This window comes from Lygodium microphyllum, chromosome 26 (assembly GCF_053477565.2).
Source record: "Lygodium microphyllum isolate KBCC chromosome 26, Lygodium_microphyllum_v1.1.10, whole genome shotgun sequence".
Lineage (NCBI taxonomy): Eukaryota > Viridiplantae > Streptophyta > Polypodiopsida > Schizaeales > Lygodiaceae > Lygodium > Lygodium microphyllum.
The window spans coordinates 13,052,018-13,076,815 of NC_141160.1; the positions used below are offsets into that span (position 1 = coordinate 13,052,018).

General features: G+C 39.3%; 1 protein-coding gene and 1 pseudogene across 10 annotated transcripts; one reads left to right on the plus strand and one right to left on the minus strand.

Moving 5' to 3' along the window:
* Positions 1-762, minus strand: part of LOC148013000 (2-methoxy-6-polyprenyl-1,4-benzoquinol methylase, mitochondrial pseudogene) — a 31,516-nt pseudogene extending 30,754 nt beyond the window's left edge.
* Positions 763-17,189: 16,427 nt separating this feature from the next.
* On the plus strand, positions 17,190-21,535 carry LOC148013001 (uncharacterized). 10 transcript variants are annotated; one of them, XR_015688833.1, is made up of 4 exons: positions 17,190-18,372; positions 18,866-19,239; positions 19,433-19,509; positions 21,462-21,535. XR_015688833.1 is itself a non-coding variant. In XM_087667963.1 (2 exons), the coding sequence occupies exons 1-2, from the start codon at positions 17,399-17,401 to the stop codon at positions 19,434-19,436; spliced, it is 978 nt and encodes a 325-aa protein (XP_087524089.1). In that variant the 5' UTR covers positions 17,191-17,398; the 3' UTR covers positions 19,437-20,578. The 10 variants fall into 10 exon arrangements, 1 of the variants encoding a protein (XP_087524089.1); XR_015688832.1 differs by lacking the exon at positions 21,462-21,535 and adding an exon at positions 19,700-20,578; XR_015688836.1 differs by lacking the exon at positions 21,462-21,535 and having other exon boundaries at positions 18,866-18,951; positions 19,057-19,239; positions 19,433-20,578.
* Positions 21,536-24,798: the final 3,263 nt, after the last annotated feature.

Consider the following 24,798-nt stretch of genomic DNA (forward strand, 5'->3'; position numbering starts at 1 on the left):
ATCCTTTATTACTAGATAATTGCACCTCTCAGACAATTTCACTTGATAGTGCTGCAATCAACGTATGGCGATGTCCAAACTTCTCGATCATGGTTATATGCCACTAGAGGAGTGTGCCACTGAGATAGAATATCGAGATGTGAGGTAAAGGAGATTTGGGGCATCTTAATATTGAGGCTCTCCACTGTAATGGAGGGGAAATACTTAGGTCAAGTTGAGCTAAGTATAAAAGGTGTAAGGGACATTGCATAGGCACCATTGGATAAATATATATCTGTCCTTTCACCTTCTTCACCTTCTCCCTATCCTTCCATGGCTGCCAGCCATTTCTCTCTCCTCTTCTTATCTTTCTCTCTCTTCTTCTTTCATCTTCTTCCTCTTTCTCTCTCCCCTCTGTAGTCTCTCCCTTATCTCCTTCTCTCTCCTAAGTCTCCTTCATTACAGTTGGTATCAGAGCTTAGTTTTTAGATCCTTCCTTTCTCTCTCCTTTCCCCCAAATCTGGTCTCATTTTCCAACAATAAACCCTACTTTTCAGGTACACAGGCAAAGATGGTAGTTTTCTTGGAATTAGAACATGAACTAAATATACCATCTGCATATAGCTGAAAGTCAGAGGTCCCAGCATTGATTGCAACACTGATAGGGCATTGTGACACAGCATACATGAGGGCATCTTCATCATTAGGGTTGACATCCTTGGCCAACATTAGCAGATAATGTAGAAGCGAGAATCCGAACGTTGCCCTGGTCTTTTCCTTCATTTGCGCCTTCAGAGCCGTCTTCTTCATCTTCATTTGAAGCTTCAAGTCAGTGAACTCTTTGAGAAGATCCTGCTCAGGCGCGATGGAGGTTTCAAAGCTCTGCAAGGATTGAACTGCATGGGGCACGAGTAGCCTTTTTCTTCAGCTTCATTTGAAGCTTCAAGTCAGCGAGCTCCTTGAGAAGATCCTGCTCGGGTGCAATGGAGGTTTCAAAGCTCTGCAAGGATTGAACTGCACGGGGCACGAGTATTCCGATGACATTAGAGTATTGCGATTACGTGAGAGCAGCTTGCCAGACTGTGCAAGGCTGCAGCACCTTGTGACTTTGCACCACTTTGAAAGTCCAAGAACAGCCTAGGGCTGCCCCTGTAAAGCCTCCCTACTGAGATGAGGTTAGGCCATGTCGCAAATAGAGGGCATTCTTTTCCTGTTTCTGCACAAATTGGGAAAGGATCTGCATGTGCCGTTCTTGAATGAAGGAAAGGATCTGCATGTGCCGTTCTTGAATGAAAAGACAGATGTTTAAAAGGCTCACAGAAGCGGCCTACTAGAAGAGAAGCAGGTAGACAACAGTTTTATCATGGGTTTATTTATTAGTCAAGTACAATCATGCAATACTGGCCACAAGAGGATCATAAGGATTGGCATCCGTCAACAATGAGCATATGGACAATAAAACCTTTGAAATAGTGAAGGTTGGGCTCCAGTTATCTTTGAGGATGTCAAGGCATATCTCCCCATTGTTGCTTATATTGCAGTGATTCCATCATTAGGCTCCTGATCCGTGCTCTGTTGATGATGATGGTTAAGCTCAAGCTCAACTGGAAAATTTACAAAGAGCGTCTACCGACAAAGAAGAACCTCAAGCTGAAGATCTTATTTGACGTACCATCGACGCAACTCTTGAAGCTCAAACCATCCACAAGGAATCAAAGATAAGTAAAAGAAGTTTCAAATTCCATACTTTCAATGGCATACGAGAAGAAAAAACTGTTCTAGCATTCATTAGTCAGTTTGATGACTATTTCCCTGAGGAAACCTATGCAGAAAAAGATAAAATCAAGTGTGTCACTAATCATTTAGTAGACAGAGCATCTCTTTGGTGGACTGTAGTACGCAAGAGCATAGATTGTCCTGATACTTGGAAGAATTTCAAGAAGAAGTTCATGCAAAATTTCCTTCCACCACAATTTCATGAGAAAGCTATTAAGCAATGGGATTTTCTCCAGCAACGGGATCGTGAGCCTATTCCTCAGTATACAGAGCATTTTTGGAATGCATTACTTCAGCTACGCATGCTTGAACATGTACCTGAAGCGACACACAAGCGCAAGTATATGTCTGGACTCCTTGGGCATTACTATGCTGAAGTTAACATGTTCAAGCTTGCAACCCTTGAAGACGCCATTTCACTAGCTCACGGCACTGAAGATAAGCTACGAGGTAGAGACAGACGTCCACAGCAATTCCAAGCCAATGGTAACTATGGATCTAAAAAATTCAATTCCAATTTTAGAAGATTTAATCCAAGTCGTTTCTCTTCATCATCTTTCCGCAAAAATTGGGCAAAACCACATGCATTACCATCCAATGTCAATCAAAACCCTAAGCCTATTCCATAGCCAAATCCTAATGTACCTAGACTTCCCGCAATTGCAAACAATGTAACCAAAGCCAAGCCAATAGCATGCTATAAATGCCACCAGCCTGGACATCTAGCAGCAAATTGTCATTCAAAGAAGCCACCTGCCCATATCAACTACCTTGGAGTAATAGACGAAGACGAACATGAAGATATGCCTGATTTCACTGAAGATGAGGAAGACAGTATTACACCTTCGGATACTTTACCAAGTATGCCTACTCCGCATTCTTTATTGACTATGAAATGTTTGGTGCATGGAAAGGAAAAGATTATTTTGCATGATGACGGTAGTACTCATGATTTTATTTCAGCAAAATTAGTAAAAGAATTGAAGTTACAGACTGTACCTACGCATTATCGTATCAAAGTTGCATTCTTAGGCACTAGGTATAATGGTACATAGGAAGTGCAAGATTTAGAGATTCAAATTGGTCAATACGCTGAAAGAAGAAGTTTCCTAGTTGTTCCATTACAGTCGAGTGACATTATTTTAGGTATGCCTTGGCTTCACCAGCATAACCCAGATATAGACTATTCCACACACTCAATGAATATTGATTTTCAAGGAAAATCTATTACATTATATGGTATGCATGCATCTAATGTTTTTCCACTGCTTTCGCATACTCAAGCTAAACGTGCATTACGCAAGAGTAGTAAATCTTATCTCATTTGGGTGAATGAATTGCAAGTAAAAGAAAGTCATATGCATCCTGGGCATAAAGAATTTCTTGCACATTTTAAGGACTGTTTTGCAGAATACCTACCACCTGGTTTACCTCCTTCACGTCCAGAAGACCATAAGATAGATTTGATCCCTGGCACACAACCACCTTGCAAAGCACCATATGGGCATAACCAGATAGAGCAAAAATAAATTCAGAGTCAAGTTGAGGAATTACTAAATAGAGGATTGATTCGACCTAGCAGTTCTCCATTCGGTGCACCTGTTCTGTTAGTCAAGAAAAAGAATAATATCGTATGTGCATTGACTATCGAGCTTTAAATAAGATCACTGTAAAGAATAGGTATCTCATTCCTAGAGTTGATGACCTTATGGATAAACTGCAAGGATCTGCTATATTTAGTAAAATAGACCTTAAGTCTGGTTATCATCAGGTGAGACTAGATAAGTCTGACATATTCAAGACTGCATTTAGGACACAGTTTGGTCATTACGAATTTTTAGTGATGCCATTTGGATTGACTAATGCACCTGCTACGTTTAGTAGAATGATGAACCGTATATTTTTGAAATATCAGTATTGTGTAATTGTCTTCTTTGATGATATTTTGGTGTTTAGTCAAAATGAGAAAGAACATTATGAGCATTTGTCATTGGTTTTTCAGTTATTGAAAGAAAATCAACTGTATGCAAATCTTGAAAAGAGTGAATTCTTTAAAACAGAAATTGAGTATTTAGGTCATATTGTATCATGTGATGGAATTAAAGTTGACCCTAAGAAAATAGATGCAATATTAAATTGGCATGTACCTAAAACCGTGCATGAGTTACGCTCATTCCTTGGTCTTGCTAGTTTCTATAGGAAGTTTGTACGTAATTTTTCATTACTTGCATTACCATTAACCAAACTTCTGAAGAAAGGAATTGTTTATCATTGGTCTGAAAATCAACAGAAATCCTTTGACTTACTGAAACATGCATTAACCCATGCCCCTGTTCTACAGTTGCCTGATTTTAATAGACCATTCTTTCTAGTAGTGACCGATGCTAGTGGATCAGGAATAGGAGCTGTACTTATGCAAGACAACCATCCTATAGCATATTCTAGTTGTAAGCTAAAACCCTCTGAGCTGAAATATTCCACATAAAACAAAGAACTATTAGCAGTTGTACAAGCATTAAGACAGTGGAAACACTACTTAATGGGTTCAGAATTTATGATTAAGATTGATCGACAAAGTAATAGACATTTACTTAGCCAACCCCAAATCTCTGACCGACATATCAAATGGGCCTCCTTTATTCAAAGTTTTCATGCTATCATTCAATACCAACCTGGAAAAGAAAATGTAGTGGCTGATGCATTAAGTAGAAGTCCTGCTATTCATAATATTTCTGTCATATCTTTTGATTCTTTGATTACTATGAAAGATACTTATCATCAGGATATTACTTTTCATGCTGATTGGAATAAATTAGTCCAAAATAATTTGATTCCTATTGATTCATTGTCATATAATGATGGATTTATGTTTTATGAAAAGAGACTGTGTGTTACAATTCCATTCTAATCTTTTGTTTTGAATGAAATTCATTGTCTCCCATATCAAGGTCATAGAGGTATCATATCTACAGCACAATTCTAGATCTTTTACGTGCATATACTATCTCTAAACCACAGACATGGGACACACATTTGCATTTATTACAGTTTACATATAACAATACACCACACACATCTACAAAGAAAGCACCGTTTGAAGTGATTTATGGATATAGATTATCTACATCTGTTGCATATTTGTCAAATAGAATTCAGAGTGCTGATGATATTGCTAGTATGCATAACACTATTTTTGATGAGGTTAAAGATATGATTGCCAAAGCCCAGCAATCATATACCAAACAAGCCAACAAGAAAAGACAAGCAATGAATTTCAAAGTTGATGACTATGTTTGGTTGAAAATAGAAAAATGTAGACTACAAAGTGTAGATAGACATCCAGTTGTGAAATTAGCCCCTAGATTCTATGGACCATTTAGGATCATTTATAAAATAAATGACAATGTATTCAAGTTAGAATTACTACCTCATTGGAAAATTTACAACACATTTCACATTAGTTTATTGAGACCATTTAGAGACCAATTACCTATACACCCTGTTTATGAAAACCCACCTTTATTAGAGGAAGAGACTGAAATACTTGAACCAGAAGCTATCATAGACACTGACTTTTTGACCACTAGAACTGGCCGAAGATATTCTAGATATCTAGTTAAATTTAAGAACCATCCTGTAGAGGAAGCACAATGGATGCACGCTAGAGACTTAAATGCTTTCCCCACTCTGTTAGCTCCACATTGAGCTAATAGCAATTGAGGTCAATTGCTATCCCACCTCGGGGGTATGATGCCAGGAGGCATATTTCACGGTGGATTCCGTGCCACAGTGGATTCTGTGAGGTTTTACGGTGGATTCCGTAAACTTTGATGACTGGGGCTCATACACAAAGTGGATTATTTGTGCGAGAAGTTGATGGGGACACCTGTCCTTTTCGGGCGTTTCATTAATTTAGTGTGTACATGGGTGATTCCATAGCAGGTGATTCCACAAAATGCATATTAAATTAATAAACGTTTATGAGTTTAGAGTGTGCACTCGCAATAAATTAGGGTTAGGATTTATTTCTAACCAGTTGATTTATTTATGTAGCTGAAGACTGCCAAGTATTCACTTTTGTTGGTTTAATTGTATTATTTTACTAACGATTGTGAATGCTTCAGTTGATGCATAGAGATAGCAGCAGTGGCAGAGGAAAGCATTGGAGGATAGCGAGTATTCGATTTATGGATTATATTTTGATAGGCACCACGCCTATATTTTGTCATGCCTATTTATTGAGGTATCGATTATTTATTATTATTTTGTATGTGCATGGGCGCACGGTTATGTTATTTCTATTTGGACATTGTATTGGGCGTGCCAGACTCTTTGGGCACCGTCCATTAGCTTTATTCCTATTTTTGTGTTAAAGCAAACTCAAAAGCTAAAAGCTTGCTATATTTTTGTAAATTAGGCTATTATTGAGCATGAAGATGAAATATACATAAATTACATGCTTTGTGAAGTGCTCACACAAGGCATGGGGGGAGATTGCACCCAATTGGTCTCTTGCTCTTGTCGTTCATGCTTTTTACCTTGTAACTTGTGCAAAAAGTAAAGTTCATTGTTCTTGGGGACCTTCCGGCATTCACTACGCGAGCAGCATCCGTTTTGCGCACCAATTAAACCAACAAAAGTGAATACCTAGCAGTCTTCAGCTACATAAATAAATCAACTAGTTAGAAATCAATCCTATGTTGAGATATTGAGCTCCACTCATGATATACCAGGGTGATCATTGTGCATTTATGTCATCGACTTGTTAGCTGCATATGCGGTTGGTACACCACCCATGAATAATAGCTAGATGACAACTATCCTTATCTACTCTAGTTCGTGGCTCAGTTAGTATGCCACCTTAGTTAGTTGAGTTTGGTTTGAGACCCATATATAGGGTTCTTCTATTTCTTTGTACTTGAGTTCTTTTTGGCTTACACAATTAAGAAGAGGAAAACTGTTTTCTGCCTCCACATTTGTGTGTATTCCCCCATTGTGCAAGCAAGAAAGCTACAAGTGAGACTCCTTCCTTCTCTCCCACAATCTTGACATCCTAACCTTAATTTATGGTATGCAGAACGGACATTGTATGCTCGCGTAGTGAATGCCAGAAGGTCCCCAAGAACAATGAACTCTACTTTTTGCACAAGTTACAAGGTAAAAAGCATGAATGACAAGATTAAGAGACCAATTGGGTGCAATCTCCTCCCATGCCTTGTGTGAGCGCTTCACAAAGCATGTATTTTATGTATATTTCATCTTCATGCTCAATAATAGCCCAATTTACAAATATATAGCAAGCTTTTAGCTTTTGAGTTTACTTTAACACAAAAATAGAAATAAAGCTAATGGACGGTGCCCAAAGAGTCTGGCACGCCCAATACAATGTCCAAATAGAAATAACATAACCATGCGCCCATGCGCATACAAAATAATAATAAATAATTGATGCCTCAATAAATAGGCATGACAAAATATAGGCGTGGCGCCTATCAAAATATAATTCATAAATCGAATACTCGCTATCCTCCAATGCTTTCCTCCGCCACTGCTGCTATCTCTACACATCAACCGAAGCATTCACAATCGTTAGTAAAATAATACAATTAAACTGACAAATGTGAATACTTAGCAGTCTTCAGCTACATAAATAAATCAACTGGTTAGAAATAAATCCTAACCTTAATTTATTACAAGTGCGCACTCTAAACTCATAAACGTTTATTAATTTAATATGCATTTTGCGGAATCACCCGCTATGGAATCACCCATGTACACACTAAATTAATGAAACGCCCGAAAAGAATAGGCGTCCCCATCAACTTCTCGCACAAAGAATCCACTTTGTGTATGAGCCCCGGTCATCAAAGTTTACGGAATCCACCGTAAAACCTCACGGAATCCACTGTGAAATATGCCTCCTGGCATCAATTTATCACGAGTGCGCACTCTAAACTCATAAACGTTTATTAATTTAATATGTATTTTGCGGAATCACCCACTATGGAATCACCCATATACACACTAAATTAATGAAACGCCTGAAAAGGATAGGCCTCCCCATCAACTTCTCGCACAAAGAATCCACTTTGTGTATGAGCCCCGGTCAACAAAGTTTACGGAATTCACCGTAAAACCTCACGAAATCCACAGTGGCATGGAATCCACCGTAAAATATGCCTCCTGGCATCAGAAGGAGAGAGAAAATCCCTTTAGTCAACAAGGAAGATGGGTCCAACACTTCCTCACCACACATAGAGGAAAATCTTGAAATTGCCTATGCCTATTTTAAAAATATATTCATCCAACCCTCTCAATCTCATCCGGCTAAGACAGATGCAAGGCCTGAAACAGCTAGATATCGATGCCCAGTAGTCCCAGTAGCCACAGCAAGGCTGCTGGAAGAAGACATAAAGGAGATAGAACTTAGTGGCACCATTGACTCTTTAGCAAAAGGGAAAACTCTAGGACTTGATGGCCTCCCCAATGAATTTTACCAAGAATTCAAATGTTTCCTCCTCTTCCCGCTCATAAGGGTTTGAAAGGAATCCATTTCCAAATGGTCCCTTCCAAGTTGCATCAACGAAGGGGTTGTCAGACTGATTCATAAGAAGGACTCCAAGGAGGACCTAGGAACTGGAGACCTGTCACATGCAACATGGCCATAGCCTATAAAATCATTGCCAAAACACTAGCTTGTAGACTGAGTTCCCACCTTGACCAATGGATTAGATAGGAGCAGAAAGGCTTCATTAAGGCTCGGTACATTCTGGATGCAATAATAGGGCTGTGGGAGGTCATGGATTATGCTCAATGTACTAATCAAGATATAGTCTTTCTTAATATAGACTTTGATAAAGCATATGATAAGATCGAGTGGGAATTTGTCCTTCAGTCTCTTCATGATATGGGGTTAGGGTAGAGGTTCATCAGATATGTTAGCGTACTTTTTGGAAATGCTTCAACAAGGATCTCCATTAATGGTGTGCTTACCAATCCCTTCACCCTTAGAAGATCCATCAGACAAGGTTGCCCGCTTGCTCCCCTACTATTCACCATAGCTATGGATGCACTTGGCTAGCTATTGGAATACCAACTTCACTAGGGTAATCTTCAAGGCATCCATCTACCTGACTCAAATAGGCAAATGCTTCTCAATCTGTTTGCTAACGACCTGAATGCAACCATAAAAAATGAAGAGCTCTCTCTTAAAACCTTCCGGCAATGCCTCCACAAATTCTGTTTGACCTCAGGCTCCAAAATTAATCATTCCAAGACAGGCATTTGCTCCATTCTAGCTCCCCTGCCCCAATGGCTACTGGATGAAGGATGGCAAGTCATCCAAGAAGGGAAAATATTTAGACTCCTAGGGATCCTGATGGGGTTTGGGGTCGCCTTGAAACAAAGATGGAAATGGGTAATGGACAAGCTTAGTGTCAAGCTTGATAGATGGAAGGACTTCCAAAGTGGGATGGCTGCGAGGAAGTTGGTCCTACATCACGTTATTTACTCTACATGTATCTACTTCCTAGCATGTTGGAAACCAAGTAACTCAAGTCTAAAATAGTTAGACAAACTATGTAGGAATTTTCTATGGGGAGGAAACTTTCATGGGTACAAGTTACCGAAAATAGCCTAGAATATTTATACTTTGGAAAAAAAGAAAGGTGGTTTGGGGCTTCCTGATAGAAACGTCTTGGCATCCAAACTAGTGTCCAAATGGATCATCAGGAGCCAACTCCTTCCGGAGGATGACTGGGCCATACTCTTGAATCACAATCTCCTAGAGAGGAGTTAGCTATGAGGGGATTACATTTCATACCATCCTAGCCTACAACATACTCTTCAATCAAACATGCTTCCAAATCAAAAAGCCTTCCCAACTCTTTTGCTCCATGTGGGCTTCTTGGCTTCATTATAAGATTGAGTTCTCATTCGAAATCAAAAGGAAGAAAATCCATGCATGGGCTCCTAAAGAATCAGTTTAGTTCAGCCTTACAATGGCCCCAATCACAAAGGAGCTAGCCAAACTAGCAAGTAAGCTCCAAAAGAAAGGAATTCGATTATGGAACAACCTTTGGGATACCACAAATAACACGTGGAAATTGCCACTGGCCCTTAAAACGGAGTTTCAACTTAACAATCAAGATCTAGATACAGTCATTAACAGAATTAATGTCTAGGAAACTGCTAATGTTGGTTGGATGTTTAGCAACCTGCAGGTAAAAGTGGAAGACATCTATTGGAAAGGAAGACTACAGCTTCTCCCCCTTCCACCCCTCCGTGGGACGAACACCAGTTTAGTTGGTAAGCTCAACAGAAGGTCGAACATACAGTGGTCAGAAGCACGGTGGTATTATAGATTTGAACATGCATGGTCGGTCTCCCTTCCCTCTAAACAATCAATTCTACTTTGGACTATCCTTCACCATGCGTTATGGACTAATGAAAAAGCAGCAAGTATGGGTAAAGGGAATGGACTATGCCCCACGTGTGGCCACCGGTCAGAGTCCATTCCCCACTTATTTATATCATGTCTAGCTAACCAAGAATATTTACAAGAACTACACAGGCTACTCTTCCTCCTTTACCCTTCATCGTTCTCGTGGAAAGAAATTATTCTTGGCAAATCCAACCATCTCCCCCCATTAATCTGGAATGTATTAAGAGTGGCTTATCTATGGGCTATTTGGACCTCCAAAAACGATTGTGTTTAATAGTAAGTGTTCAAAGCCTAAACCCTTATTCATCTCCTTGGTTTGGTGGTAGGTTACAGACATGAAGACAGTCATCTGCAAGGACAAAGCAAGGAAGTTGCTGCAAAGAAACAGTACAATGGGGAAAAAGGAGAGGAAGGATGTATTGCTGGCCAAAGAAAAGGAAGCTGTAGAGGTTCTCCTTTCCTTAAAGGAATCCATCCTAGATTCCCGCCCTTACCCAGTCCCGGCCCCATAGCGGTCCTTGACACATATCAATTGATCCAATGACGCATGGAAGCAAGGACAAGCACCTATTCCTCCCCACCGTCCAATGGACAATAGATCTCCACTCACCTTTTTGTCCATATGTTCCAAAAGTTGCCTATTTGTATCTTAACTAACAAACGAGTAGTTGGTGATACTTCTCTAGTTGTTACTAGCTATGTAATCGTCCTAGCATCTATCACTAAGCTCCGCTTTTTGTGAGTCTCTCCCAAAGCTCTATAATGCTTATTGCTCGCTTGTGTAAAATCCTCTTTTCATAATTCAACTCACTGTTTATTTCCAAAAAAAAAAAACATCACACGTGTCATTTGATCAAGGTAAATCCCTACACGAGTTTGAGTTAGAGGTTTTGGTATTAGTAAGCAATATTTTGGTTGGCGGCCAGTCCAGGATGTGATTAAGGGTGGGTTCACACTTGCACGGTGGACAAAAGGGTGAAAAATCCCCTTTTCCACCCATCCACAAGGATTTCCCAAGAGTTGTCTGCCATCTCATTCACATTAGTGGTGGACAATGAAAGGTGCCAGAGAGAAGACATGGCACGAAGGAGAAGTACCCGTGCTGGGCAGGCCAAAGAGAGGAGCAAAAAGCCAAAGAGAGGAGCAAAAACTTGGCCATGACGTGTCAAAAAAGGCCCTAATTTTTTTAGCCTTCCACCATGTTGAGATATCGAGCTCCACTCGTGATATGCCAGGGTGACCGTTGTGCATTTATGTCACCGACGTGTTAGTTGTAGATGCGGTTGGTACACCGCCCATGAATAATAGCTACATGATAGCTATCCTTATCTACTCTAGTTCGTGGCCCAGTTAGTATGCCACCTTAGTTATTTGAGTTTGGTTTAAACCCCATATATAGGGTTCTTCTATTTCTTTGTATGAGAGTTCTTTTGGCTTCCACAACTAAGAAGAGAAAAACAGTTTTCAGCCTCCACCCTTGTGTGTCTTCCCCCATTGTGCAAGCAAGAAAGCTACAAGTGAGACTCCTTCCTTCTCTCCCACAATCTTGACATGGTATCAGAGCCTTGTTCGTGGTAAGGAGCTCAAGAAAGCAAGCCAAGCTCGCGGTGTTCTGGTAAGAGGAGCAGTGTTGCTTTCATTTTCTGTTTTGGGAGCAGATCTCTGCAGGTAGCACAGCCGGAAATTGCAAGAGTGCATTGTCTCAGGTTGAGACGCCCTTCGCGGTGAAGCAAGAGGGCAGTATATGCTGCGGGAGGAAGCTTTAGCTCTTGGCGACCCTGTTTTTTTTATTTGAGGCCATTTCGGGGCCTGTTTTGGAGGCGGAAGTTTTCTGCACGCACTCAGGAAAAAGCCCTGTTTTATGCTGTGCAACCACTGTTCTACAAGTCAGTGAAAAGTTACTATAGAAATCGCATCGTATGCTTGTGCGCAGAGACATTGGGAGTTACAGAATCATCCCTGTTGCCTGTTGATGCAAAATCGTCACTAGGAAGTGACTGTGTGGTCAAATACCACTTTCGCCAGTTTTGTAGATTTGCCCTTGTGAGGGTGAAGCTGAGTTTTTGCAGTGACAGAATTTTTCGCAGTGTTCTGTAATGGCGTCTGATTCTCTCTCACAGATTGTCACTGAAAAGCTTGACAAGAACAACTTCCAAGCATGGAAGTTTAAAATGACGAATTTCCTTATGGGAAAAGGATATTGGGAATTTGTTGCAGGAAATGAAGAAGAACCAGTTCTTCCTGATGTTCCCAATCAACAGCAAATGCAGGCATTCAAAGCATGGCATGAGAGAGCCAGGAAAGTTATGTACTGGCTGTCTATCAGCATTTCAGACTCTATGATTGTGCATATTCAGGATGCAAGTACGCCAAAGGAGGCATGGGATACTCTGTCAAAGATGTATAGCACAAATACGCAAGCCAGGAAAATGCAGCTCAAGCAAGAGTTGCACAATGTGCAAAGAGAAAATATGAGCATCAATGACTACCACATGAAGGTGAAGAAGATTGCAGATGCACTTGCTTCCATTGGGTCACCGGTGGAAGATGATGATTTAGTTTCTGTGACCTTGAATGGTCTAGGAAAGGATTATGCACAGTTTCGGACATCCATTTCAGTTCGTGAAAGATTTCCTGATTTTGAGGAGTTGATTGCTCTTCTAATTTCTGAGGAGCAGAGAAATGGTGGTGCATCTTCTTCAGGAGGAACTTCAAAAGAAACTGTCTTCTACTCAAATGCTGGAAGAGGTAGAGGCAGAGGTAGAGGAGACCGATTTGGAGGCCGTGGTAGAAATCAGAATATGCAGCAAACTCAAGAAAACCAGTCCTATGGAGAAGGACGTGGTAACTCTAGAGGCAGGAGGAGCCAAAGAGGTCGTGGTAGATGGCAAAGAGGCCAAAATGCAAACAGTAATGTTGAATGCTATTACTGTGGTAAAATGGGTCATATGGCTAAAGACTGCTATAAAAAGCAGAATGACATCATGAATGGAAAACTGCAACAAGGGAATTATGCATCTTCTAGCAGACAAGGTGATGACAGAAATGAGCATTTGTTCATGGTGCAGCACATGAGCAATTCTATGACAAGTGCAGAAGAAAGCAATGATGTATGGTATGTTGACTCAGGTGCATCAAACCACATGACAGGTCATGCAGAATGGATGGAGGATGCAAGGAAAATGGAAAAACCAGGATTTGTGGAGACTGGTGATGATACTGCACATCCTATTGTGCAGATTGGAAAAATTCCCTTGTCTATGCAGGATGGGAAAAAGAAATACCTGTCCGATGTATTTCATGTCCCGAATATCACCAAGAATCTGGTTTCTGTTAGTCAAATGGTTGAGCAGGGCTTGTAGGTCAGATTTAATCCTCATGGATGCTTTGTTGAGGATATGAAAAATAAAGGTCGCTTGATAGCAAAAGGAAAGAAGAAGGGCAGAATGTTTATGTTGGATGCAGACATGTCTGAATTGAGTGCAGCAATGTTTTGCACATGGGACCGGTGTAGTTGCAGATATTGATATCTGGCATAAACGCATTGGTCATGTTAATGTACAGCGACTTAAATCAATGCAGGCCCAAAATATTGTTGCAGGATTACCAAAATTCAAGGTTGCAGAAATGCATAAGGTATGTGAAGCCTGTCAGTTTGGAAAACAGGCAAGAAAACCATTTCCTAGACATGTTCAAGAGAGTGAGAAGCCATTGGAATTAATCCACTCTGATGTGTGGACTACTAAAGCTGCATCTCTTGGAGGCTGTCATTATTTTGTCACTTTTATTGATGACTATAGCAGAAAAGTTTGGGTGTATTTTATGAAAAAGAAAAGTGAAGTTTTTGGGCATTTCAAAACCCTTAAAGCTATGGCTGAAAAAGAAACAGGTCTGCAAATAAAATGCCTAAGGTCAGATGGAGGGGGAGAGTACCTCTCAAATGAGTTTGCAAAGTTCTTGCAAGAGCATGGCATAAAGCAGCAATATTCATGCAGTTATACCCCACAACAAAATGGAATTGCAGAAAGGAAAAACAGGCATATTGGAGAGGTATCTCGTGCCATGCTCAATGAAAAAGACTTGCCTGATTTTTATTGGGCTGAAGCAGTTGCTACAGCAGTCTACATAATGAACAGGACTCCCACTGCAGCAATACATGGAATGACTCCAGAGGAGAGGTATACTGGTAGGAAACCAGATATTTCTCATTTGAAAATTTTTGGTTGCATTGCCTATGTACATGTGCCAGATAAGTTGAGATCCAAGTTGGATCCAAAAGCTGAGAAGTGCATCTTTATTGGTTACTCTCTGCAGCAAAAAGGGTATAGATGCTATAACCCTTCTACTCGTAAGTTTACAGTGAGCAGAGATGTTGTTTTTGATGAGATGAGTAGCTGGTATAAACTAGTAAATGTGATTAATGATGTAGATGCACAAAATGGTAATGCTGCACAGAATTCACAGCAGCAGTCACAAAATATTAGTGGACATGGAGCGTCCTCTAGCAGTGGTTCACATTCTTCGCCATGGACAGGCAGATTGAGATCAGGAGAATCTTCTCAAAGAAATGCAGATAGTGGTATGCAGGTATCACGAAAAGGAAAAGAGAAGGTTGATCAGCCCATGTTTGATGTGAATGCAGGTCACTCTTATGTGGATGGTGAATCCAGTGGCTCAGAACAGAGCATTGATGATGAGTTGGGTATACCTTCTATTGTTACACCTGGAGTAAGGAAGACCAGGGATGTTTTGAGAGCACCTGGGAGTGAACCTACTTTGCGTAGGTCTACGAGAGCTAGGTATCCTGTGGATAGGCTCAAATATGATGGATTTACAGCCATTCACTATGCATATATGGTCAAAGTGATACAAGAACCAGAACCCACTTCTTTTGAGCAAGCCATGGGAAAAGAAAAATGGGAGAAAGCCATGGATGAAGAAATGGATGCCTTGGAGGCAAATGCTACATGGAAATTGGTACCTTTACCTAAAGGTAAGAATGCAATTGGCTGTAAGTGGGTTTATAAGGTGAAGTACAATGCAGATGGTTCTGTGAACAGATACAAGGCAAGATTAGTAGTCAAGGGGTATGCACAAACATATGGCATTGACTATGAAGAAACATTCAGTCCGGTTGCAAGGATGGCAACCGTAAGAGCAGTCATTGCTATGGCTGCATCAAAGGGATGGTCTTTACATCAGATGGATGTAAAGAATGCCTTCTTGCATGGTGACTTACAAGAAGAGGTCTATATGGAGCAGCCACCAGGTTATGTGCATGCTGTTCATCCTGAGTTTGTTTGCAGGTTGAAGAAAGCCTTGTATGGCTTGAAGCAAGCACCTAGAGCATGGTCTGACAAGATAGGACAGTATCTTGTCACTGTTGGCTTTCAGATTTCCAAGGCAGATTTCTCACTTTATGTGAGAAAAACAGAGAAAGGTATTATGCTACTTGTCATTTATGTTGATAATTTGATTATGACAGGTGACAGTGATGAAGATATCCTTCATGTGAAAATGCTATTGAAGCAGAAGTTTGAGATGAAGGATTTGGGAGAGCTGCGTTATTTCTTGGGCATTGAGGTGATTAGATCACCAAGTGGGATACAGTTCTTGCAGAGGCAGTATGGATTGGACATGCTGTCCAAATATGGGATGACAGGCTGTAAGCCTATTTCAGTTCCTTTGGAGTAGAATGTGAAGCTGAGCACAGATGCAGGTGAGCTTCTGGAAGACCCTACTATGTACAGACGCATAGTAGGAAGTTTGATTTATATGACTATTACCAGGCCAGATTTGAGCTATGCTGTTGGATTGGTAAGTCAGTTTATGCAGGCTCCAAGGAAACCGCATTTGGATGCGGCTAGACGCATACTCAGGTATATGAAGTCCACATTGCAGTATGGACTATTTTATGAGACTGGGGTTCCGATACAGTTGCATGGATACACTGATGCTGATTGGGCTGGTAGCATTTCTGATAGACAATCTACCAGTGGATATGTGTTCTCTTTTGGGAGTGTTGCAGTCACTTGGAACAGCAAGAAATAGCCTACATTTGCCTTGTCGAGCACAGAGGCTGAGTACAGGGGTGCAGCAATGGCTGTATGTGAGGTAGCTTGGTTGCATAAGCTACTTTATGATATGCATCAGCCTACAGATGGGCCAGTTGTCATTTATTGTGACAACATGAGCAGTATACACTTGGCAAATAACCTAGTCTATCATGCTAGAACAAAGCACATTGAGGTGCATTATCACTATGTGCGAGAGAGGGTTTTACTAGGTCTTATTGATCTAGTTTATGTCAGCACAGAGGATCAGGTAGCTGACATATTCACGAAGGCATTGGGTGCAGAGAAGCTGCGCAAGTTCAGAGACCTGCTTGGTGTGCAGGAATTGGGATTGAGCTCGAGGGGGAGTGTTGAGATATCGAGCTCCACTCGTGATATGCCAAGGTGACCGTTGTGCATTTATGTCACCGACGTGTTAGTTGTAGATGCGGTTGGTACACTGCCCATGAATAATAGCTACATGATAGCTATCCTTATCTACTCTAGTTCGTGGCTCAGTTAGTATGCCACCTTAGTTATTTGAGTTTGGTTTAAGGCATATATATAGGGTTCTTCTATTTCTTTGTATGAGAGTTCTTTTGGCTTCCACAACTAAGAAGAGAAAAACAGTTTTCAGCCTCCACCCTTGTGTGTCTTCCCCCATTGTACAAGCAAGAAAGCTACAAGTGAGACTCCTTCCTTCTCTCCCACAATCTTGACACACCATGTGTGTGAACATACAGTTTTCCATGCTGAAATTTGATTGGTCATCTGTATTTGAGATGCCTGTTTGTCTGCTGGGTCTGAACCCACCCTAAGTCTTAGAGTCTTGCACGCCTGCCAATTAGGACCTTCGTACCAGCCCTCGACATAATTAATGGCCGTGCGGTGCCCAGTGTGTAAAAAACAGCCGGCCTAATTTAAGTAGGTGGCTGGAAGTCGCGACTCGCACCCTTTTGCGGTTTAATCTTGGCGACCCTTGAAAGTTGACGGCGTGCAGGAAGCAGAATCAGGACGGGGCAAAACCATGAGACAGGGCAGCGACATCGATGGCTGAAGAGCAGACGTATAAGCAGCGCCAACAACCAATAGCACTAATAATAACTAATAGCAGCAAGTACATTTAGGGTACGGAGTGCGGCCGCGCATGATGAGTGAAAACGCAGGTAGCTGGGAGACTGCGGCGGCGGTCAGGCTTCTGGAGGTGTACCTCCAGAAGCTGCAAGCGTCGGAGAAGGGCATGGTGCATTTCAGCGACTGGGAGGAGGTGGCGCAGGCTGTGTCGCAGGTGCAGCGCAAGACGGTAAGGCAGTGCCGCAACAAGGTGGACGCCCTCAAGAAGCGCCTCAAGCGCCCGGCAAAGGAAGGGGCCCCGGCCACCGCCGTCGACGACCTGCTCCGCGATATCTCTGCTGTCTCCACCGAGAAGGCCGCTGTCGCCCATGAAAGAAAACGAACCCGGCCGGCGTCTCCCAAGAATCCCAACCCTCGCAAGAGCAATAGTAACGCTGTAGCTACTGCAGCTAACGATTGCGGCGAGGAAGTGTACGAGGAATATGTCTCCGATACTCCAGACGACGGTGATGATTCTAACACTGACGACGACAGCGACGATGACGACGACGACGACGACGAAGACGACAGCGACGACGACGAGGAGCCCCCCTCTCCTCGCGATCGTCTCCATCCATCCGATGACTCAGCTGGCAACAATAGCCTCCCTACTCGTGCGGGACCTTCTGAAACCAAGGAGCATCCTAAAGATAAGGGTGCAATACACCCTAGCCCCTCTAAGCTCCAAAATGACTCCAAGGGCTCACACTATTACCAAGAGAGACTTTCGAATCCCAAGGGAGCACATCATTCCGAGGCCCCTGGACCTTCTAGTCCTGATGGCACACCCCATTTCAAGGCCACACCTTCTAGTCCCCAACGTGTACATGAGTTCAATGCCATACCTTCTGGTCGAAAAGGTGCATCCCAGTTGGAGGTCCAACATCGGTCTCCTTATATCACATCTAACACAACAAATGTCCCAAGACAATCGTACAAGTTTGCATCATCAAGAGCTTCAGAACAACCACATGAAGGTTCAAAGCCTCATGCTACACCACTAGCAAGGTGCATCTCAACTTGATTTGCTTTGCATAGTTGCTCTTATTGTCATTTCTCTTAGTTCAATAATTTTTGTCATGGCATGCTAACAAATAAATACTATATGAAGCAAAAAACATGGAAGCCTTAACTAGCACAATCCACAATATTTTACAATTGTGATTTTGGAAAACATTGGCAATCTATCTAAAGTGACTATGGGTAAATAGACACTCTTGATTGTTTGTTATTTAAAACGTATATACATTCCTATAAATGTAGCGTCATCCTCCTCCCTTGAAGACTCCTTGTATATGTTGATAACTAGAAGGATATGTATTTCTAAGTGTAGTACTACTTTATTCTAAATATGTCTCTCTTTACCATCTTAAGAATCTAAAAGTCCTGCATCATTTAAGAAATTAGATTATCAAATTTTTTTCAAATTGGTTTCGCTTGTGGTACTTTTAGTTCATGGTATTTCCTTTTAAATGATGGATCATGATACTAACTATAGTAGACATGCACATATACAAAGCCATAACAGCAAAAAGAGAACAAGTGGTGCCTTTGATGCCAAAGTTCAACAAGAAATAGACAAAATATGTAAGGACGTGACTACAAGCATTCGTGGCCCTAAAAGGCTACAAGTTTTAACAACTGCCGATTCCACCCAAGCATTAGCTAATGCAATATCACACCTGACTGAAGTTTATGCGGATATTCAACTGGCAAAATTGCATCTCTTTCGAGTTACACATCAAAAGGATCAAAATGAACCATAAGATCCCCTCAGAATTTGATGTCAATTCTAGAGAATATAATCATTGTGTATCCTACCAATAGCAAATGATTTCTTTGGGATAGTGTCATCTAATTCCAACAATCAATCAGGTATAAGCTTAATTTTCTTGACATCATGTAAACTATATAAGTATGCTACAAAGCAATAGTTTAATGAAAAGTAGCTAGTATGGTCACTCATTAACAATGATATTTAACAATGATGTGAAGCACGATATATATTAATTGGAATTTGCAGGCCATGTAACAGACAATAATTGTGACCTTTTGCTCTGTTTTGTAGATGAATTTTTGCCACAACATTTTGATGACATGGCAAGTTATGTTGATTAGAATAGCTGAAAGACACTTTCAATTCAGGTATATTGTTTTCCTAAAGAGGTTTATAGCAAGGGCTAGTAACACAACCATCTAGCTAGTCTATCGTTGTTAATGGAATCCTAAGCATGTGTGTTAAGTACTTTGGTCATGATAGACTTGTTGAAATGTATGTTTGTCTTTTGAGAATACACTCATCAACATACATGTACTTACTTTTTTCATGATGAAGAGACTAATCAACATCCATGCCATTACATGAGTTTTGGGGAGGTACATAAACCACTAAGGTACAAAGCTCTACCACTATATGTACTTGAGGGAGAAGTGTTTGGTTTAACCCCATGCTCTCAACATACAAATGCTTAGCAACAATGTTTCTAGGGCTTGAAGATAGATAAATGGTGACACATGGGTTAGAACTTAAGTTTTCTTGTTATTTTTGCCTTTATTTAACATATTCCTTACCCATTCTATAAATAAGCATTAAATGTTATAAACAAGATTCCTCAAATCATATCAAAATAGTGCCTACAATCAGATAAGATAATGAATATCTCTAGTTAAATAGTTGCATTAGAATATCTTTAGTTTGGGAGCAACAACCTTTCTTTATTATGCCCGAGGAGTCCACCTTATAGAACATGTAAGATACCATGTAAGGTCAAAGGAAAGGGTATTTTATTTAGTAAAATTTATAGGATTATATAGCATGTAAAGAAAGGGTATTTTCTAATACCCTTTGAACACACATTATATCAATGCTTTTTTATAGGTACACCCCCTAGGTTAGTATGATGTATTACATTAATGGCACCACTCATAAGGATCAAAGGGCTATCCTCAAAAAATGGCTTACACCATTGGAAACATAGTGTGCTACAATTTGTAATTGTTTAAGATTTTGTGAGATCTCTACATCTTCTTTATATGATCAAGAAGGATTAGTAATTATTTTATTGTTCTTCAGTATAAGTGTATTTGTATAGCTAACCTTATTCACATAAAATTTTTATGCATGATCCACATGCATACTTATTTATTATTTGGATTTATGTTATGGGATCAAAGGGAAGAGAGAGAGAGAGAGAGAAAGATTTCTACACACACACACACACACACACACACACACACACACACACACACACACACACACACACACACACACACACACACACACACACACACACACACACACACACACACACACACACACACACACACACACACACACATATATATATATATATAGAGAGAGAGAGAGAGATGAATCTCTATGAAAAAAGTGAAACATGTATGTCCTAGTGAAGGATACATATACTAACATTAGATGACTTCCCTCTCAAGTTCGGACACATTACCAAATGTTTGAGTTCTTATGTAAAGAGGACATTGGTGGCAATATTTAATTACATTTTTTCTTAGTTGTTGAGATGAAGCTTCACATATTCTTAACGCGTTTCCATCATCATTGGAAAAACTTGTGTATGTGCTCCATAAAATGTATTTTGTGATTAATTTATCTTAAATTGTAAGTATTCTAAATATCCAAGTATAGCTACTCATTTGCTAGATTTTTACTATGGATTAATTCTATTATTGTAAGCCTTACACCCATTTTATGTTGTTCTTTCTTACTTGAATTAATAATCCCATAAAACAATCATTTAACTTGTTTGATTACTGTTGCATACATATTCTCTTCTATGTATGTAGGTGTCTGATTATGAGTCCATTTGTTATCTTTAGGTTCTTCTTAACATGAGAATTATGCCCTCCTAACCTCATTAATGTTAATCATGCTTGCTATCTTAAAGACAAGGAAGATATGATCTTTATAAGTACACCACTTTGCTACAAAGTGTTAGCTATTCTTATAAGATTACCCCGATGGATGAGTTGAAATTGAAAATGATAGTAGGTGTCTTACTATGGGTCCATTTGTTACCTTACAAGAATATGTTACCTATATATACTTTCTTCTATGTGTGTAGGTGTTTGTCTATGAATCCATTTGTTACCTTTGGGTTCTTGGAAACATGAGAACTATGCCTCCTAACCTCATTAATGCTCATCATGCTCGATATCATACCAACAAGAAAGCCATGATCTTTATAATTACAGCACTTTGCTACAAGTGTTAGCTATTCTTACAAGATTACCCCCACTACAATAATATTTGTATTAAATAGTTATCTATAAATGACAGTACGTTGTTGTATAATATTTAGAAGGATCTAGATTAAGAAAATCATGATTTGATGCATATGATCTCTACCAAAGTGTGATGAAAGCCAAGTGAGCTATAACACTCTTGGTAACATGAAAACTGGCTACGAATATGTTACAACACCAAGGGCAACACTCATGTGACTATAATATAGAGAGCATATATATTTACCTAGAATTATCTGCAATGGTGTTGATGATAGGAATAAAATCTACAATAAATTGAGAAAATGAGTTAATATTTGTTATGATGAGGATGTAAAAGATAATCCATGATGGGGTACATCATATCATAGCTGAGACATCTATATATATGATTATATTATGTAAGGTATTATGTGAAAATAGCTTACATTTCATAAAGTGGGATTATTTGCCATGGTTACTAACATAATATCTTCTCCTACCATGTCCTCTCATTCTAGCTCCAACTATTTTTCTTACATATCAATGAAAAACCTACTTGGACCTTGCAATCTAAGTATGGCTATTTAGGTTGTTTATGCTCCTTGCATCTTAGTGCTATTAGAGTCTATTGTTAGAATCATCCCAAAGTTCCCAAAAACAAGCAACTATCAATGCCATTGCAAGGGTCTCAAAGAGCATCCATTTGATTAGGAAAAATGTTCTTAACACTAGTTTTGTAATTTGCCACAAAAGTGGATGCAAGCCACTTTAGTAAGATAGGTCCTATTTCACTATATTTAAAATAACATGTGTCTATGATATCAAAATTGGATGGGACTTTCCCAACATTGTAAGATAGTAGAGTAAAACATTTGGAGAAAGTTTCAAGTGGAAATTCATTTTCCAAAAAAAATGGATTTTCAAAAGTACACAAAAATTAGGCAAAACAGTATCATTCAATAATGTTATTATCACATTTCCCTATAACCATTTCTTCTTAGTCTTTCTCCTTGATGAGAAATAGAATTTTTTGTAGAGGGTCCAAATTATGACAAAAGTGACCTTCTGGCTATTGTAACAAGACTAGTATTAAAGCGCTTGTCACCTTCAAATCTAACATAGTTTCCCCAACTAGAGTTTTTCAATGTAGTACAAAGGGAGAAGAAAGAAAAAATAATAAACATAATCAAAAGTCACACTTCACCATTGAATCTTAGTAGAAACCATTATCCTTGTTTGCAACCTACTTTGTACCCTATCTCAATCCTTGATATACAATGTATTGGCATATTCTATTAAACGTCATAAACTAAAATAACAACCAACACAAAGAGTCAACCTAAATACATATAAAGATTCATGTTTCATCATACATATCTCTTGATCATGAAAGGGACAAAAAACAACATTTAATCTTCAAGAAACTTGATATGGAATTTTGGGATGCTATAAATAGATGTTGTCCTAAATATACTTATTATCAAGGAATCCAAAAAAATACACAATTGGTTACATCAAGATAATCTCCTTTTTGCCTAATTTTATAGGATTTTTTACATCATGGTACACATGAGCACAAAGAATAAGGTCCAAGGTTGTAATTTGAGTCCTAACACTTGGCAAAGCCCAATTGATTAACTATAATAGTCAAGGCTCAAATCTAGGATGTCATGTGGCTATAAGTTGAATGAAGGAAAACCATAAGAAAGACTATTTCTACAAAGACAAATGGCAAGGAGTCTTTATAAGGTTTCCTAGGAAGAGAAATTGGTCTTTGAGATAGTTTGAGCATCAAGTATTAAGTTTTAATGACATAATGAGATCTTTTGATGAATGTAAATACATGTAATGACTTATTTTAAGTGTTTCAACTCATCCAAGCCAAAAAATATAAAAAAGTATCGCATTTATAAAAAATAGTATTTTTGGTTATTTTGGAAAGATTTTTACAATTCTACCCATGTGGGCTTACTAATTAGGTCTATTACTTTGTTCAGTACTACCTAGATGACCCTATTATGAGTTAATATGACAAAGTTATGGTTGGGCAAGCACATGGTCTGCACATTAAAAAATGAATTTAGAAAAAGCACTAAAGTAAACGAGGAGAAGACTAACATATGCTTGTGGATGCATGTTTGTGATAGATATTGAGGAGATTTGGGGTTGTTCTATATGATTAACATGGCTGAAGTAAAATACAAGTGATTCTATCTCTTTATGGATGCCTTAAGCTCAAAATGACATGAGGTTCTTTTTAGGATAGATTTGAAGATATCTTTATTTACTACTATAGGTGAGTCCTAAGAATGTTTGTGTGGATGTAATCAAAGAGATATCACGAGGTTTTACTAAAGAAGGATGACTGAAGTGGTTTTGGGTTCTTTTATGCATATTCAGGCTATTTTGGTAGAGTATTTAATAGTATTTCCAAGTGTTTCCTTTGTATTTGTTGTTATAATTACTTCATGAGTGAAAGGATGATGCAGAGTTATCATCTCAGACAATGTTTGTCTAAGCTATTGTCTTAGGCGCAATGTATTTAGCTTGAAGGGATATATTTTGTACAAAGTTTCCAAGAGTAATATAGTTTTTTATCGGGTCTATTTGTCTCGTGTGTTTTATAGTATATTTGAGAGTCCTTATTCTAGTTTTCTTTCAAGTTCCATATATCTTCTCTTTTCCTTGATTCCTAGAGGATTTAGACCTAGACTTTTTCAACCCTTGACATTAGGTGAACTCGATGTGAAAGGCCTAACTTCTAGTCTACAAGATGGGAGAACACTAAGGATGAGGTTGCTGTCAAGGCAACAAATATGAAGATGCTATTATCAAGGCTCTACAAGAAGTATTTGCAGAGATAAAGAAGTTAGACAATATAAATATTTCAAGATTTCTTCGCTTATATATTGAGAAGCTAGAATTGGCTAGTGAACAAGTAGATAATATGCCAAAATATTTTATTAGGGTTGTTTCTTATCAAATTAGTAATGGCGTAGGGTCCATCTAGATAGATAATGGAAATATGTGGGTTGGTTCGAAGAGATCCCTGAAAGAGAAGTATTTCATAAAGAATGCAAACATAGTAACCAAGTAAATTTTCTTGAAGTGAGTTCATAAACCTACAAAGGACCTCTTTGCTCTCGAACTACAAAGAGAGTTTGAGACAAAGTTTGATCAATTGTAGAGCAATTA